At 57.3% G+C, this 14,601-nt stretch overlaps 1 protein-coding gene across 2 annotated transcripts in view; it reads left to right on the top strand.

Annotated features, from left to right (window-relative positions):
- The window catches only part of ADAMTS17 (ADAM metallopeptidase with thrombospondin type 1 motif 17), a 269,013-nt gene that overhangs the window by 112,489 nt on the left and 141,923 nt on the right, over positions 1 to 14,601 (top strand). For both annotated transcript variants that reach the window (XM_051822951.3, XM_089311139.1), the window contains one exon: positions 1,673 to 1,778. In XM_051822951.3, the coding sequence (XP_051678911.3) occupies positions 1,673 to 1,778 (106 nt within the window). The remainder of the gene's footprint in view (positions 1 to 1,672; positions 1,779 to 14,601) is intronic.

Here is a 14,601-nt window from a genome sequence, read left to right as displayed (position 1 = left end):
TGTACAAGTCAGCCACAGCAGGGCAGCTGGGCAGCATCTGTGGTGGACAAGAGGTGGCCCTGCTCAGCCGCCACAGCCCCTCCCAGGGCCGGTCCAGCTGGGTGTTGCTTCCACCTGCCATTCCCAGCCACCGCAGCAGGGCCTCACGCCCAGGGGGCCCAAGGCCACTCTGCACTGGCTCTGCCCTCACAGCAGGGAGCACAAGCCGCCGCCTCCAGTGCCTCCTTGTCCTCCCCACCCAGTTGTGTGTCTCACAGGACTGTTGAAGGGCTGCTCTCGGAGGGGTCAGAGGGCACCAGTACCAGGAGGGCAGAGGGCAGGTGTCCAGGGGCCCCAAGTGAGACCCATCCTGGGGGGTCTGGGGGGCCTGGGCGATGAGGCTTCTTCGTCCAGGGTGCAGGGTGGATGGAAGTGTGCAGATTACGCGGGCAGTACGGGGCCTGCAGTGTGGCCTCCAGAAGTCTGGTCGAGGGGGAGGGGAGGGTTTGTCCTCCTGCCCTGCTGTGCCCGCCGCCCAGAGCCCCTCCCCCAACAGGTGCTGCTCACACCCCCTTTAGTCCCAGAGCCTTCTTCCCTGCAGCCGCCTCCCTCCTGCAGTGCCATCGTGTGTCCCCTTCTGTGTCCCCGTGTGTGTGCATCGTCCTGCTAACACCTCTCTCTGCCCCGCCTTCCTGCTGGAGCAGGCTGCCTGGCCATGCAGGCTCTCAGGGTGAGGTCTCGGGTCCACTGAGTGTGTGAGGAGAGGAGGAAGCTGGCCTGGGCGCTGGTGACACCCGTGTTCTCTCTGCTTCCCTGGGTCCTCGGGTCTGCTGAGTGTGGAGAGGAAGAAGCTGGCCTGGGGGCTCGTCCTGTGCTCGTGTTCTCTCTGCTCCCCCGGGTCCTGGTTGCACACTCTCTCAGGGCTCGTGAGCATCTTCCAGAACCTTCTGCCCAGCCTTCCCCAGCTGCTGTTGGCGAGCTGGAGCCAAGCTGGCACCCCAGGGGCATCTGAGAGCATCGATCCCCGCAGGACCAGGTCTAGACAAAAGTGTGCAGGTGCAGAATTCAAGGAGGCTCCGCTGGGGGTGTGCAGGCGCTCGGAAGAGCAAGGGCCTCCCTTAGCTTTGCACAGTGACTGCTTCCCTGCGGCCTCGCCTGTTCCCAGCCTTGGGCATTGAAGCTGCACAGATCCGGCTTAGGATCCCAGGTCCCGGGGCGAACCTGGTGACCGTGAGAAAGCTACCTTTCCTCTCTGCGCCTGTGTCTCCTCCATCCTCGGTGAGGAGGATTAAACGGGACACTTCAAGCAGTTCATGGAAGATGGGATTCAAAGTTTATTTGGTGGGAAAATTTTTTTAATCCATGTGCAGATTTTTCATAATATGAGCTTCTCATATACATGGCTTTCCAAGTGTTTTGCCTCAAAATAAGCTTGTCTTTTAATCCCACGTTGCGTGAACTCTTGAAGTGTCCTGCGTGTGGACCACGCAGCAGCCCACCTGACACGTCGAATGCTTGACAGTTGTCTGTGGTTACCATCATGGTTATTGCTGGGTGAACACAAACCTGCAGGCTTGCCGGTCCCGCCGCGGCCACCCGGTCCTGCCTGCCCCACTGCAGGTCCCACGTGACGCTGACCACACGGCCTTGGCGCCCACGTTCTGAAGAGGGTGTGTTTTGTGTCTCGCTGCAGGCATCGCGTACCTGGGAGGCGTGTGCAGCGCTAAGAGGAAGTGCGTGCTTGCCGAAGACAATGGTCTCAACTTGGCGTTCACCATTGCCCACGAGCTGGGCCACAAGTAAGTATGAGTCCCCGGGTCGCTCTGCGTCTTCGGATTCCTTTCTGACCACGTGTTTTCCCTTGGCTTCTGTACGTCCTGCGAGCCAGGCTCCCAGCCCCGCTGAGCAGGCTGACCCGGAGGGTTGACGTGTTAATTCGATGCGCCTGGCTGTCCTTGAGGCCAGCTCAGTGAGGGGAAGAGGACTTTCTCAGAGCGGCTCACTTAGTTCTGTCCCCCTGCGTGGTCTCGGATGCGCTGTCAAGTTTATCTTTGCGTGATTGGCTTTCTAGTTTCCTTTCAGCCAGTTCCAAGCCAAGTCCAACCTCCTGAGTAGAACTCATTCTGTTTGCACACAGAAATGCTTCTGTTTAGGGCGGAATAACCAGAGAACCTTAGAGCTCAAAGGTGCCTTTGCAGGCAGAAGCCGAGGCCACCTCCGTGTCTTTCAGGTGAAGAAACACACGGGTGAGTGACTGTCCTTCACCCACAGGGCGGCTCGGGTGGCAGGAAGACAGCTGTCAATCAAACTGTGGTCCTAGGTTTTACTCTTTTTCCAGAGTAAGTGTCGGTTACATACCTACTTGGAAACCTCAAAGAGAGCGTGCGGAACAGTGGGAAATGCATATTGGATCGGATGGAGCAGAGTAAGGTGGAAATCTAGTTCCCAGGGAAAAGGAATCCCGTGAGATTTCCTTCCCGCCTGCCGCAGGGAGGGCCCGGGGTTGGCCGAGGCCTCTGCAGCTGTGAAGTCGGTGCCCAGGGAGCAGCCGAAGCAACCGTCTGCCTCGAGCCTCAGCCACGTGCCCGGCTTTGCTTTTGTAGTTTTGAGGTCTGGTGCCATCGTAATGTCTCCTATTTCCATAGCGACTTTGGCTTTGGTGCACCTGTTCAGTGTCGTGGTGTGGGTGCAGAGTGGGAGTCGCGTTTGTGTGTGAGTTCCTCTGCATCACCCGAGGGGATCCCATGCTAGCCACCTGGGGGCTGGCGAGGCAAGATGCGCAGTTGGCTCTGAATACAGTGCTTTCAACTTGATGGGATTTTTAAAATGCGGTTGGGCATCCCATATCCGAATGTCTGAAATCTGAAATGCTTCAAAATATGGACGTGTTCGAGTGCCGGCATGACACCACAAGTGGAAAATCCCACTCCTGAGCCGATGTGATAGGTCACAGTCAAAATGCAGGTGCACTAGAACTAGTGTGTGAAGCCACCTTCATCACACGTATAAGATGTGTATAAAACACACGTGAGCGTCACATTTAGACTTGGGTCCTGGCCCACAGACACCTCGTGTATGTGCAGGTATTCTAAAATATGAAATCTGAAATGTTTAAGCATTTTGGATAAGAGATGCTCAACCTGTATTGGTAACAACATCTTGCCCAAACTTTTTTAAAATTAAATGCACTAAAATTTGTACTGATGGCAGGGAGTTGTTAAAAAATCTGTACTGAGTGATTTTCTGGGGAAAAAGAGCATTAAACCAAATGGCTTTGGCAAACATCTTCCTGTGCCAGAGGCCACGGCCAGCCCGTGGCAGTGCCCCCTCACTAACCACCCACCTCTGGCTGGGACAATGCAGAGCTGTCAACACATTTCCCAGCATCCAGCTCATTAGGGACCTTTGGTCAGTTTTAAATATGAGTCCTTCAAAAAGTTCATGGGAAAAAATGGCATTCAAAGCTATGATTTTATTTTGTTGTAAAAAAATTACTGAGACCCATGCATAGTTTTTCTATAACGCGCATTTGCTAGGAGTTCTTGAAGCCCCCTCGTGGGAAGACCTGAGCTACAGTCATGGCAACTGCGGTCTTTCGTGGCAGCGCTCGGCACCGCGGCACACGTGGGAGGGCTGTGTGCAAGTGTGTGGGGCACACGTGGGCTGCGCGGAGGTCTCTGCTCCTGGGATGGTCACAGCCCCGAGGGTTGTTTGTCCCAGGTGAGCTGCTTGGTTGTAACACCTGTGTGGAGTAGCACCGGGAACTACAAAGATGAATGGTTAGATTGAGTCGCGCTGCTGTACCCTCCAGCCAAAGGCTGTTTAGACTTTCTTGGAGAGCTCTTTATAGCTTCTGTTGAACTTTAATTACCCACAGAAACAGACAGGCATTGTTCATCAAAGCCAACAATCACACCAGCACTTGGCTCTCCCACTGGCTGGTTTCCCCACGGAAACCTGTCGTCTGCGGTTCTTTGTAAGTGCCGGGAAGCGGCTCCCCCGCACCGTGATAAAGCCCTATCTTGCCTGCCCACCAGCCCCATGGTCACCTGGGCTCGGAGCAGCAACCCAGACCACATGGACCACTTGTAAAGGCCAAGACGGGCCCTGTCGGGGGAGCCCTGGGCCACCCTGCCTCGCGGGCAGGAGACCCGGAAGCCACTGCAGGTGTAGGAGCGCAGTGGAGCACTTAGGGGGTGTTAGGAAGTTCCCCACTGGCCCTGAGACGGGGAAGGGTCCCGGAGTGGGCGCGTGCCTTTGCCCAGGGGCACCGGCAGGTGCGGCTCTGCTGCTGCTCACCTGAGGTGCCCAGAAGGTTCGGGGTGAGCAGCCACTCTTAGGCCCAGGTGTCGGGAGGAAAATCAGTTTAGATGAGCTGCATGCATCATTTATCAAACTCCGCGTCACGGGAGTGGACGTGATTCTGGCTACCTTAGGGCTCATTTCCAGCAGGTCACTCATCCGCGTGCTGGCGTCATACCGCTGTCCTTCTCCTCTTTCTAAGTCTCTCCGTGTGCGTAGTTTTCATTTTCAGTGGTTCCAACCTCATGTGTTTGGTGCTGGTAACTGGCTCCAGTCCAAGTTCTAAGTTAGAAGCTAAAACTTAAGATGTTAATTCAATTGTAAGTTATGTTTTTACAGTGTATTTATAAAGTGCTATAATTGTGAATTACGAAGTCAGTGGAAAATTCTTGCCACGGTCACGTCGATACTGCTGCCTTGTGTGTGAATCAGTAGTGTGCTAATGATGTTTCTGGCCCGTCAGAGCTCTTGTTCATTGTGCACCTGCTGTGTGCCAGGCACCGTGTTAGGTGCTGTGCCGCCACTGTGCTATTGAGTCAGTCTTCAGAGTAGATAGTGTTTAGCTTTTACTTCATAGAGTAGGAAGCAAGTATTGCTTGTTAGTTATTTCTTATTTTTTTATTTTTGAGATGATGTTTTCAGTTTACATTGTACTCAAAGGCATAATTAATGCTCCACTAAATAAAGAATTCAACAAGTAAAAAGTAAAAAGATCATAGTTCACCGGGGATATAGGCATGGGCTGTAAAGAATAATCAAATTTCATTCATACACAGTAAATTTTAAGACAATCATGGGTCACTAAAACTAGAGTAGTATGCCATTCTTAACAGTGTGACAAAGATTTAAAACAAAGTTTGACAAAACACTATATTTGCAGCAAAACTGATATGCACGAGTGTTGCTTTTTAAATTTGTTTTTTAAATTTCAGCTCCCATATATATAAGAGAACATTCTGTGTCTGCTTGTTTTTCACTCAACTTGGTGTCCTCTGATAGCAACCATTGTGGTGCAAATGATAGAATTTCACTCTTTTTATAGCTGAATGATTTCCCATTGTGTATCTACACCACACTGTCCGTTTGTCTGATGATGGACACTGTGGTTGATTACGTGTGTGGCTGTTGTGAACAGTGCTGCTGTGAACAGGGTGGTGCAGGTGTCACTCTGACACAATGTGTTCGTGTCTTTTGGGTGTATACCCAGTAGTAGGATTGCTGGATCTTATAGCAAGTCTATTTTATGTTTAAAGAAACCTCCACACAGTTTTCCACAGTGGCTGCACTAATTTACATTCCTACCAACAGTGGAAAAGTGTTTCCCTTTCTCCATATGCTTGCTAGCATTTGGTGCCCTCTGTGTTTGGATAACAGCCGTTCTGCCGGGAGTGAGGTGATACCTCGTTGTGGTTTTGATTCCTGTTTCACTGATGGCTGGTATGTGGAGCATTTCTTCATATATTTGTTGGTCATTTGTGTTTCTTTTGAGAGCAGTCTCTTGAGGTCCTTAGCCCATTTCTTAACTGGATTTGTTGTTGTTTTTTTATTTTTGGGAGTTTGATTTGCTGATATATCCTGGATATTTGAAAAAGAAGATTTTTATTTATTTGAAAGGCATAGATACAGAGAGAGAGGGAAAGATAGAGATCTTCCAGCCACTTGTTCACTCCCCAAATGGCTGCAATGGCCAGGCCTGTGCCAGGCTGAAGCCAGAAGCCAGGAGCTTCTTCTACATCTTCCACGTGGGTGCAGGGGCCCAAACACTTGGGCCACCTTCCACGACTTTCCCAGGTACATTAACAGGGAGCTGGATCAGAAGTAGAACAGGTGGGACTTGAACCGGTGCCCATATGGGATACTGGCATTGCAGGCGGTGGCTTTGCCCACTACACCACAACGCCGGCCCCTATATCCTGGATGTTAATCTTTGTCAGATAGCCTGCAAATATTTTTCCCCTTTATGTTGGCTGTATCTTCACTCTATTTTTTCTAAAAGACTTATTTATTTATTTGAAAGATGGAGTTATAGAGGCAGAGATAGCGAGCGAGGTCTTCCATTCACTGGTTCATTCTCCAAATGGCTGCAACGGCTGGAGCTGGGCTGGTCTGAAGCCAGGAGCTTCTTCTGGGTCTCCCACATGGGTGCAGAGGCCCAAGGACTTGGGCCATCCTCCAGTGCTTTCCTAGGCCATAACAGAGAGCTGGATCAGAAGTGGAGCAGCTGGGACTCAAACCGGTGCCCATATGGGATGAGGGCACTGCAGGCAGCAGCCTACCCACTATACCATAACGCCAGCCCCCCTCTTTACTCTGTTATTTGTTTACTTTGATATGTAGAAGATTCTCAGTTTCGTATTGTCTAGTTTTGCTTTGGGGATCTTATCCAAGAAATCGTCCCCTATACCAATGTCTTAGAATATTTTCCCTACACTTTCTTCCAGCAACTTCATAGTCTCAGGTCTTAAATTTAGGTCTTTGATCCATCTTTTTTTTTTTTTTTTTGGACAGGCAGAGTGGACCGTGAGAGACAGAGAGACAGAGAGAAAGGTCTTCCTTTTGCCGTTGGTTCACCCTCCAATGGCCGCCATGGCCAGCGTGCTGCGGCCGGCACATTGTGCTGATCCGAAGCCAGGAGCCAGGTGCTTCTCCTGGTCTCCCATGTGGGTGCAGGACCCAAGCACTTGGGCTATCCTCCACTGCACTCCCGGGCCACAGCAGAGAGCTGGCCTGGAAGAGGGGCAACCGGGACAGAATCCGGCACCCCGACTGGGACTAGAACCCGGTGTGCCAGCGCCACAAGGTGGAGGATTAGCCTATTGAGCCACGGCGCCGGCCTTGATCCATCTTGAGTTGATTTTTGTATATGCTAAGAGGTATGGATCTAATTTCATTCTTCTACATTTGTATGTCAAGTTCTGCCTTTATGGTCTCTACTCAGCATGACTTGGGATCACTTCTGTGACGACAAATGTGCAATACAGGCCCATTAAAGTAAGATCCAAATGACAAGAAATGGGGAAATACAATAGAGAGCTTGCCTTTTATCTAGAAACCCGGGTGGTTTCTGCTTAAGGGCAGTGAATGCTGTGGCATGGAGGTTCCTGGCAGGCTTCACACTGCAGGAAAAGCAAACAGCTTTCTGATGCTGTGCCCTGACAAAGTGTAGGTGGGCGAGGACTCCCAGCCCGAGCTCGACAGGAGCCGGAGGCTTTGCACGTCCTGGCACTGGTCCTGCTGAGAACCTGGGTGCTCTGTGTCTGCCGGGCAGGGGCTGACTGTGGGTAGCAGCTGTCCTGACCACAGCTTTGAGCTGCTTCAGTGAGCACCTGGCACCTGGGCTGCTGGCTTGGGAGGCGGCACCACGCTACCTCTTGGCTCACCTGCAGAATAGAGACGTTGACGGTGAGAGTTTGTTTCTCTCAAAGTCCTCTGTTTTTGAGGCTCGTCTCTGGCCATGAGAAGGACAGTCCCTTGTGAAGGCTGGAAGCTCAAGTTCATGCTGACTGCCCGTGAGACAAAGCAAGAACAAAATCAAAGGGAAACCTTCCCAGATCGAGGCGGGGTTGCTGGTGACTTGAGAGTGACATTCGGTTGTAATTTGTCTGCTACTGGTGACAGTTTGGAAGTTACGTTTTAAAAAAGGAAGCAAACAGATCTCTCAAAGCTGGCAAGGCTGCCTTTCATCTTGAGAGGTGGGACTAACAGCACAGCCCGTCCCGGGGAGGCTCGTGGTTCCTGGTGCGGGAGCACCAGGGCGGCACAGAGCGAGTCTCCCCTGGAAAAGCCAGGACGCTGTGCTCGCAGGCACGGCTCAACCCGGGGAGGCTGGGGCTCCTCGGAAGCAGCTAAGGGCAGGGTCGTCTGGGCTGGGTGACTGGAAACAGGAGGGGTAGAGTTGGTGCACTCCCAGCGCCTGCTCAGAAGGAAGAGAAGGTCCCTATCTTTGTGTAGAGAAATGGAAGACTGTTCAGTTTCCATTTTGAGCTGAAAGGCCAAGACAGAGAACTCTTCCACACTCTCATTCACTCCCCAGACACCCCCAGCAGCCGGGGCTGTGCCAGACCAAAGCCAGGAGCCCGGAGCTCGGTCAGGTCCCCCACGTGGATGTCAGGGACCCACGTACATGAGCCATCACTGCCTCCCAGGGTGTGCATCAGCGGGAGGCTGGGTCAGACGCAGAGCCAGGCTGCGAGCCCAGGTGGTCTGATGTGGGTTGTGGGCGTCTTAACTGCTGCACCAACCCCACATTCCCGCCCATTTGCTGTTCTGGCGGGGTAGGCTCCATCTCTGACTTCTGAAAAATACGGGTCACAGAAGCGCGGGACTGGGTCTAAGCGAGCTCTGAACAGAGCCAGCTGAGGGAGCATAGGGGACGCGTAGCTGTGCCGGGGCGTAGGGGACGCGTAGCTGTGCCGGGGTGTAGGGGACGCATAGCTGTGCCAGGGCATAGGGGACGCGTAGCTGTGCCGGGGCGTAGGGGACGCATAGCTGTGTGGGGGCGTAGGGGACGCGTAGCTGTGCCGGGGCGTAGGGGACGCGTAGCTGTGCCGGGGCGTAGGGGACGCGTAGCTGTGCCGGGGCGTAGGGGACGCATAGCTGTGCCAGGGCGTAGGGGACGCGTAGCTGTGCCGGGGCGTAGGGGACGTGTAGCTATGCCGGGGCTTAGGGGACGCATAGCTATAGGGGACACATAGCTGTGCCGGGGGCGTAGGGGACGCATAGCTATAGGGGACGCGTAGCTGTGCCGGGGCGTAGGGGACGCGTAGCTGTGCCGGGGCGTAGGGGACACGTAGCTGTGCCGGGGCGTAGGGGACGCGTAGCTGTGTGGGGGCGTAGGGGACGCATAGCTATAGGGGACACATAGCTGTGCCGGGGGCGTAGGGGACGCATAGCTGTGCCGGGGCGTAGGGGACGCGTAGCTGTGCCGGGGCGTAGGGGACACGTAGCTGTGCCGGAGCGCAGGGGACGCGTAGCTGTGCCGGAGCGCAGGGGACGCGTAGCTGTGCCGGGGCGTAGGGGACGCGTAGCTGTGCCGGGGCATAGGGGACGCGTAGCTGTGCCGGGGCGTAGGGGACGCGTAGCTGTGCCGGGGCGTAGGGGACGCGTAGCTGTGCCGGGGCATAGGGGACGCGTAGCTGTGCCGGGGCGTAGGGGACGCGTAGCTGTGTGGGGGCGTAGGGGACGCATAGCTATAGGGGACACATAGCTGTGCCGGGGGCGTAGGGGACGCATAGCTGTGCCGGGGCGTAGGGGACGCGTAGCTGTGCCGGGGCGTAGGGGACGCATAGCTGTGCCGGGGCGTAGGGGACGCGTAGCTGTGCCGGGGCGTAGGGGACGCGTAGCTGTGCCGGGGCGTAGGGGACGCGTAGCTGTGCCGGGGTGTAGGGGACGCGTAGCTGTGCCGGGGCGTAGGGGACGCGTAGCTGTGCCGGGGTGTAGGGGACGCATAGCTATAGGGGACACATAGCTGTGCCGGGGGCGTAGGGGACGCATAGCTGTGCCGGGGCATAGGGGACGCGTAGCTGTGCCGGGGCGTAGGGGACGCGTAGCTGTGTGGGGGCGTAGGGGACGCATAGCTATAGGGGACACGTAGCTGTGCCGGGGCGTAGGGGACGCGTAGCTGTGCCGGGGCGTAGGGGACGCGTAGCTGTGCCGGGGCGTAGGGGACGCATAGCTATAGGGGACGCGTAGCTGTGCCGGGGCGTAGGGGACGCGTAGCTGTGCCGGGGCGTAGGGGACACGTAGCTGTGCCGGGGCGTAGGGGACGCGTAGCCGTGCCGGGGCGTAGGGGACGCATAGCTATAGGGGACGCGTAGCTGTGCCGGGGCGTAGGGGACGTGTAGCTGTGCCGGGGCGTAGGGGACGCATAGCTGTGCTGTGGCCACCGCTCATCCTGGGTGGTTAAACCACCTCTCCGGGGGGAGGAGACTGAGGAGGGCTCTGCGGGAGGCTCCCGTGCACCCCAGGTGAGAAACCCAGCAGACCTGACGTCCCGGGGCTCTCCTTGGTTCTCTCTGTGGCATCTGCCACCTTCTTGCTTCTGTCCCTTGTCTCCACTCCCCTGTCGCCCTGGGCCCCCTTCCTGGCTGAGGTCATCAGGACGCTAGCCCTCTCTCGTTCACCCCGAGTTCCAAATGTGCACTTGGCCACTCCTGAATGCTCCACCTGCCCGACGCACTCATGGCCATAAGCTTAGTCCTGCTGCCTCTCATCCAAGCCCTCTCCAGAGACACAGGACCTAAGTGGGGCAGGGACAGGAGCCTGGGAGCAGAAGCTAGGATACGGGAAGTAGAGGCATGGGTGGGGCCTGTAGGAATCTCACCTGGCAGGGCAGGTCCAGGTACTGAGTACCTGGGGCCACGGGAGAGGAACCTGGGCTGTGGCTTTGAGATGCAGATGCACTGACTAAGAGTGGTGCTTGCCCAAAGAGCAGCCACATGGCTGCCCGCAGACAGAATGCCACACACGGACCTGGTCGCAGCCTTGTGCGTTCATACGTGGGCTCTCAGACCTGCACAGGCGCCCCGCCCTCTGGGGCTGCCCGCCTATTCTGTAAGCACCGTCCTGGCAGGTGCACCCAGGGGGAGTGTGGAAGCCTGAGCAGAGGCGGACGTGATTGCCCTGCTCTCTCCTGCAGGTGGGATGGGACGGCCGGTGTCCTCCAGTAAGGACACCTGTCACAGCCAGACCCAGTCACCCTGGATGCTTCCGGCTGGGATGTGACACTGAGCTCAGGTGAGCGGAGGACTGTGGACATCCCGGGGATGTCCTGTTGACCCTCTGCCCATGTACATGCTCACCTGGTTGCAGCCCAGAAGGTACAAGATTCCCATCTCTGGAAGCATGGCTCATGGGTGGGGTCAGGCCAGGGTAGGAGCCGGGGGCAGGGGAGCGAGCATTGCAGGGGGAAATGTCTCCAGAACCGGAATTGCCATGGTGTGTGTGTGGGGGGGGGGGCATGGGTCCAGCTGTGACGCAGACGTGTAGACCACGGCATGCTTGTTGGTGATTCCCGTGAGACAACTGCCTGGGTGTGGTCACTCCCTGCAGACCCCAGTGGGCAGGAGCCACCCTTACCTGAGTGTCTGGCTGGGGAGTTCCGCCAGGCAAGCCTGGCACAGGTCTCAGCCGTGCCGACCTCACCAGGGAGGGACTGCGCAGAGAGACTTCCTGGAAATGCTGTCGCCGTGTGGAGACCCTGGGGACGCAGGGGCCGTGTTTTCCCGCCAGTAGGAATCGGGGGCTTGGCCTTCCTGGAGGATCAGGAAAGGGGGTGCCTTGGGTCCTGCTTGACTTCCGGATGGTTCCTCTCTGGCTCCCAGGGTCTACACAGCCTGCCCTCCCGATGGAGGGGTGCATGGTGCTGCTGGCTGTGCTCGTGGGCTCTCGCGTTTCCTGCAGAGGGGCTGGGAGTGACTCCCGAGGGCCCCGTACCAGAGCCGTGTGTCCTGGGGCTGGTGTGTGGGGCAGTGGGTAAAGCCGCCACCTGTGAAGATGGCAGCCCGTAAGAGTGCAGGTTCCTGTTCTAGCTGCTCCACCTCTGCCCCAGCTCCCTGCTAATGGACCTGGGAAACAGTAGAAGATGGCCCAAGTGCTTGGGGCCCTGTACTCATGTGGGAGACCCGGATGGAGTTCCAGGCTCCTGACTGCCCTGGTCCAGCCTGGCTGTTGCAGCCATTGGGGGAGTGGCTCCTGCTCTGTCTCTCTAATCCTGATTTTCAAATAAATGAATAAATCTTCAAAAAGCCACGTGTGCACTTGCTGGGTGTGGCCTTCCCAGGTTGTGTGAAACACGCACACCTCCTTGCCTTTTATTTATGGATTTGTCTGTTCCTACCAGTTTGCTGAGAACCCCAGAGTTGTTTCTTGGTAGCTGATGCACCCCGCTGAGCCCAGACTCAGACCTACACGCCTGCACTGTCCCTTGTCCCTTTCCCCTTCTCCTCCTCCCTCCTCCACACACACAGGGCCCAGGGAGTGTCCTCCACACCCTCCCCACGGCAGGCGGCTGGAACTGGGGGTGCTGCTTTGAGCAGAGCAGCAGGGAGGGTCCCAGCTGTTGGCCGCCCTTTGCTGCCCCAGCAGTGATCTGTTGTCCGCACTGCAGGGGCTGCAGGGGGCTGTCGGGCCCTCTTCTGGAGTCCTCTGGCTGATGCACAGTCCTTGGTGAGAACATGACTTCCAGGTGTCTGGAAAGTCTAGAGCCTCTGTCCTTAAGAGGACCTTGACCTCGGCCTTCCCAGATGGGAGCCGCCCAGGCCCCGCGCCCGGCTCCTAGGCAGGGGAACACAAACAGACGGAAAGCCATTAAAAGCTCGTCAGCGTGCAGGCAGATGCCGCTGCACCTGTGCCGAGTGGCGCCCCAGCAGTGCTTGGCGGGATGGGAAACGCAGCTGCCGCGAGGCCTCCCCTGCCCCCGGAGTGTCCTCGTGGTTGGGAAGAGGGCCGCACAGGCCGGGCTGGTGAGCGTGTCCCCCCAGCAGTGCTCAGCATCTGATTATGGGGCGGATCGCGCCGGCCTGCAGGGAGGGCGTCCAGGATGGCCCCGGGAGGCAGGGGAGGGGGGGAGCCCTGCGTTTGGCTGAAGAACGGGCTCTGAGTCTTCCCAGACTCGGCCTGCAATCAGACAACCCTGATCTGCTCGTTGGAGTCCGCAGCTCTGGCAGCTTCCACCGAAGTGGCGTTTCTCCTGGTTCTCGGAGCTGGAAGGGACCTCCAGAGCGATCCAAGTGTCGTTCTGCAGGTGGTGAGTCAGGTCGCTTCCCACGGCTCCCAGCGGCTGAGTGCTGACTCAGACCGGAGCCTCAGGCTGCAGACAGTCCCGTTCCCACAGGTGAACAGGGCCCAGGCCATGGCTGAGCCCTTCCCAGGGGCTCCCCCCGCTGCTGGGTGCTCCTAACTCTTCCCAGAAGGGTGCCTCCTGCTCTCGCACTGTGGACGGTGGCAGGGGCGGGCTGGGATGCAGCCCTCTCTCCAGGGGCTGTGTCCATGTTCCCCCACACAGCCACTGCGCATCCGCTCTCCACTGCTCTGGGAGATTCTCACCCCGGGGGCCTCGCCACGAGCTCCGTCGTGGCACACTGGGGTAGGCCCTCTTTGTGCTGGTCTGTTTGAGAACACCAAGGTCAGACGGCCACAGAGGTCACGCACTGGGTTCCTGACGTCAGAGCAGAGCCTGGTGGTTGCCGGGGGTGGCGTGTGGACCTGGGATGGCCTCTCTTAGGAAGAAACACAGATGAGCAGATGCACATGGGATGGGGGAGGTGGCAGGTTCCTCAGTGAGTCACAGGAAGTCTTGGAAACACGACATCTCTGAAGCGTGCCCACACTGCGTGGTGTGGAGCGGGGGCCTGTGTGCCCCTGACTTGCCGGCACCTGCTGCAGGCTGTCCCGGGAACCGAGGCAGAGCGGGAAGAAGGCAGGGTGGCTGGTTTGGAGTTGAGCCGGCAGAAGCTTCTGGTTATAAGGTCCCTGGTGATGCTGCGGCGTGAGGCAGACAGCTGCCGGCAGAAGCTGCGTGTGGCCTCAGGCGCCGGAACCCGCACCGTGCCTTGGCCACGGCCTCCTCGGCTTATGACTGGCTGGGCTGTCCGAGAGAAGGCCAGGGCAGAGCCGCAGTGGGGGTCTTCAGAAGTGGACGTTGGCAGCAGTGTCCCCACACGGAGGGTGTGGCTGAGGCAGCAGGCCCCCTTGCCGTGGGAGAGTTTCAGACACACTGAGGACCGAGTGACCAGACCCCGGATGACCAAAAGTCGCATGAGGCCGGCTGCTGCCCAGAGGAGCCCCCGGCCAGCCGCAGAAGCGTCAGCTGGTTCAGTCGGTGACACCAGTGCACCTGCAGGTGGCCCTGCTGGTGGCTGTGCAGGGGGCGGATGCCCTGGATGAATTAAGGGCCCTTCATCCCATGGCACAGGCTCTGCACCTCCCCACCCAGGGGTGTCGGAAACTGTGTCCCAGAAGCAGGAAGAGATGCATGATGAAGGAGAAGCGGCTGCCTGGTCCCCCAAACCTTGGCTTCCTTGGACCAGCTCCTGACCCTGCCTTCTCCCCCTGCAGCTTAACTGTCCATCCTCACTGGACAGGGTCTCCTCAACACCCCCATCCAGGCCAAGGTCAGAGTGAGGAAGCCCCACACCTGGTGCTGCCCAGGTAGCAAACTCCACAGGACGCCCCGTGCCTGCCTTCCAGGGCACAGTGTGGGCCCCAGGGCATCCGTGTCACCTGGGAGCCTGCGCAGAGGGCAAGGACCCAAGGCCTACCTGGATGTCCCTGTGCACGTGAGCTCTTGAAAAGACCCCCGAGGCACCTCCACGAAGCCCC

The sequence above is a fragment of the Oryctolagus cuniculus genome, chromosome 12 (genome assembly GCF_051225735.1).
Source record: "Oryctolagus cuniculus isolate XC-2025 breed Fujian yellow rabbit chromosome 12, ASM5122573v1, whole genome shotgun sequence".
Classification (NCBI taxonomy): domain Eukaryota; kingdom Metazoa; phylum Chordata; class Mammalia; order Lagomorpha; family Leporidae; genus Oryctolagus; species Oryctolagus cuniculus.
The sequence above is the reverse complement of the archived record's forward strand: the minus strand, read 5'-3'. Positions and strand labels throughout refer to the sequence as shown.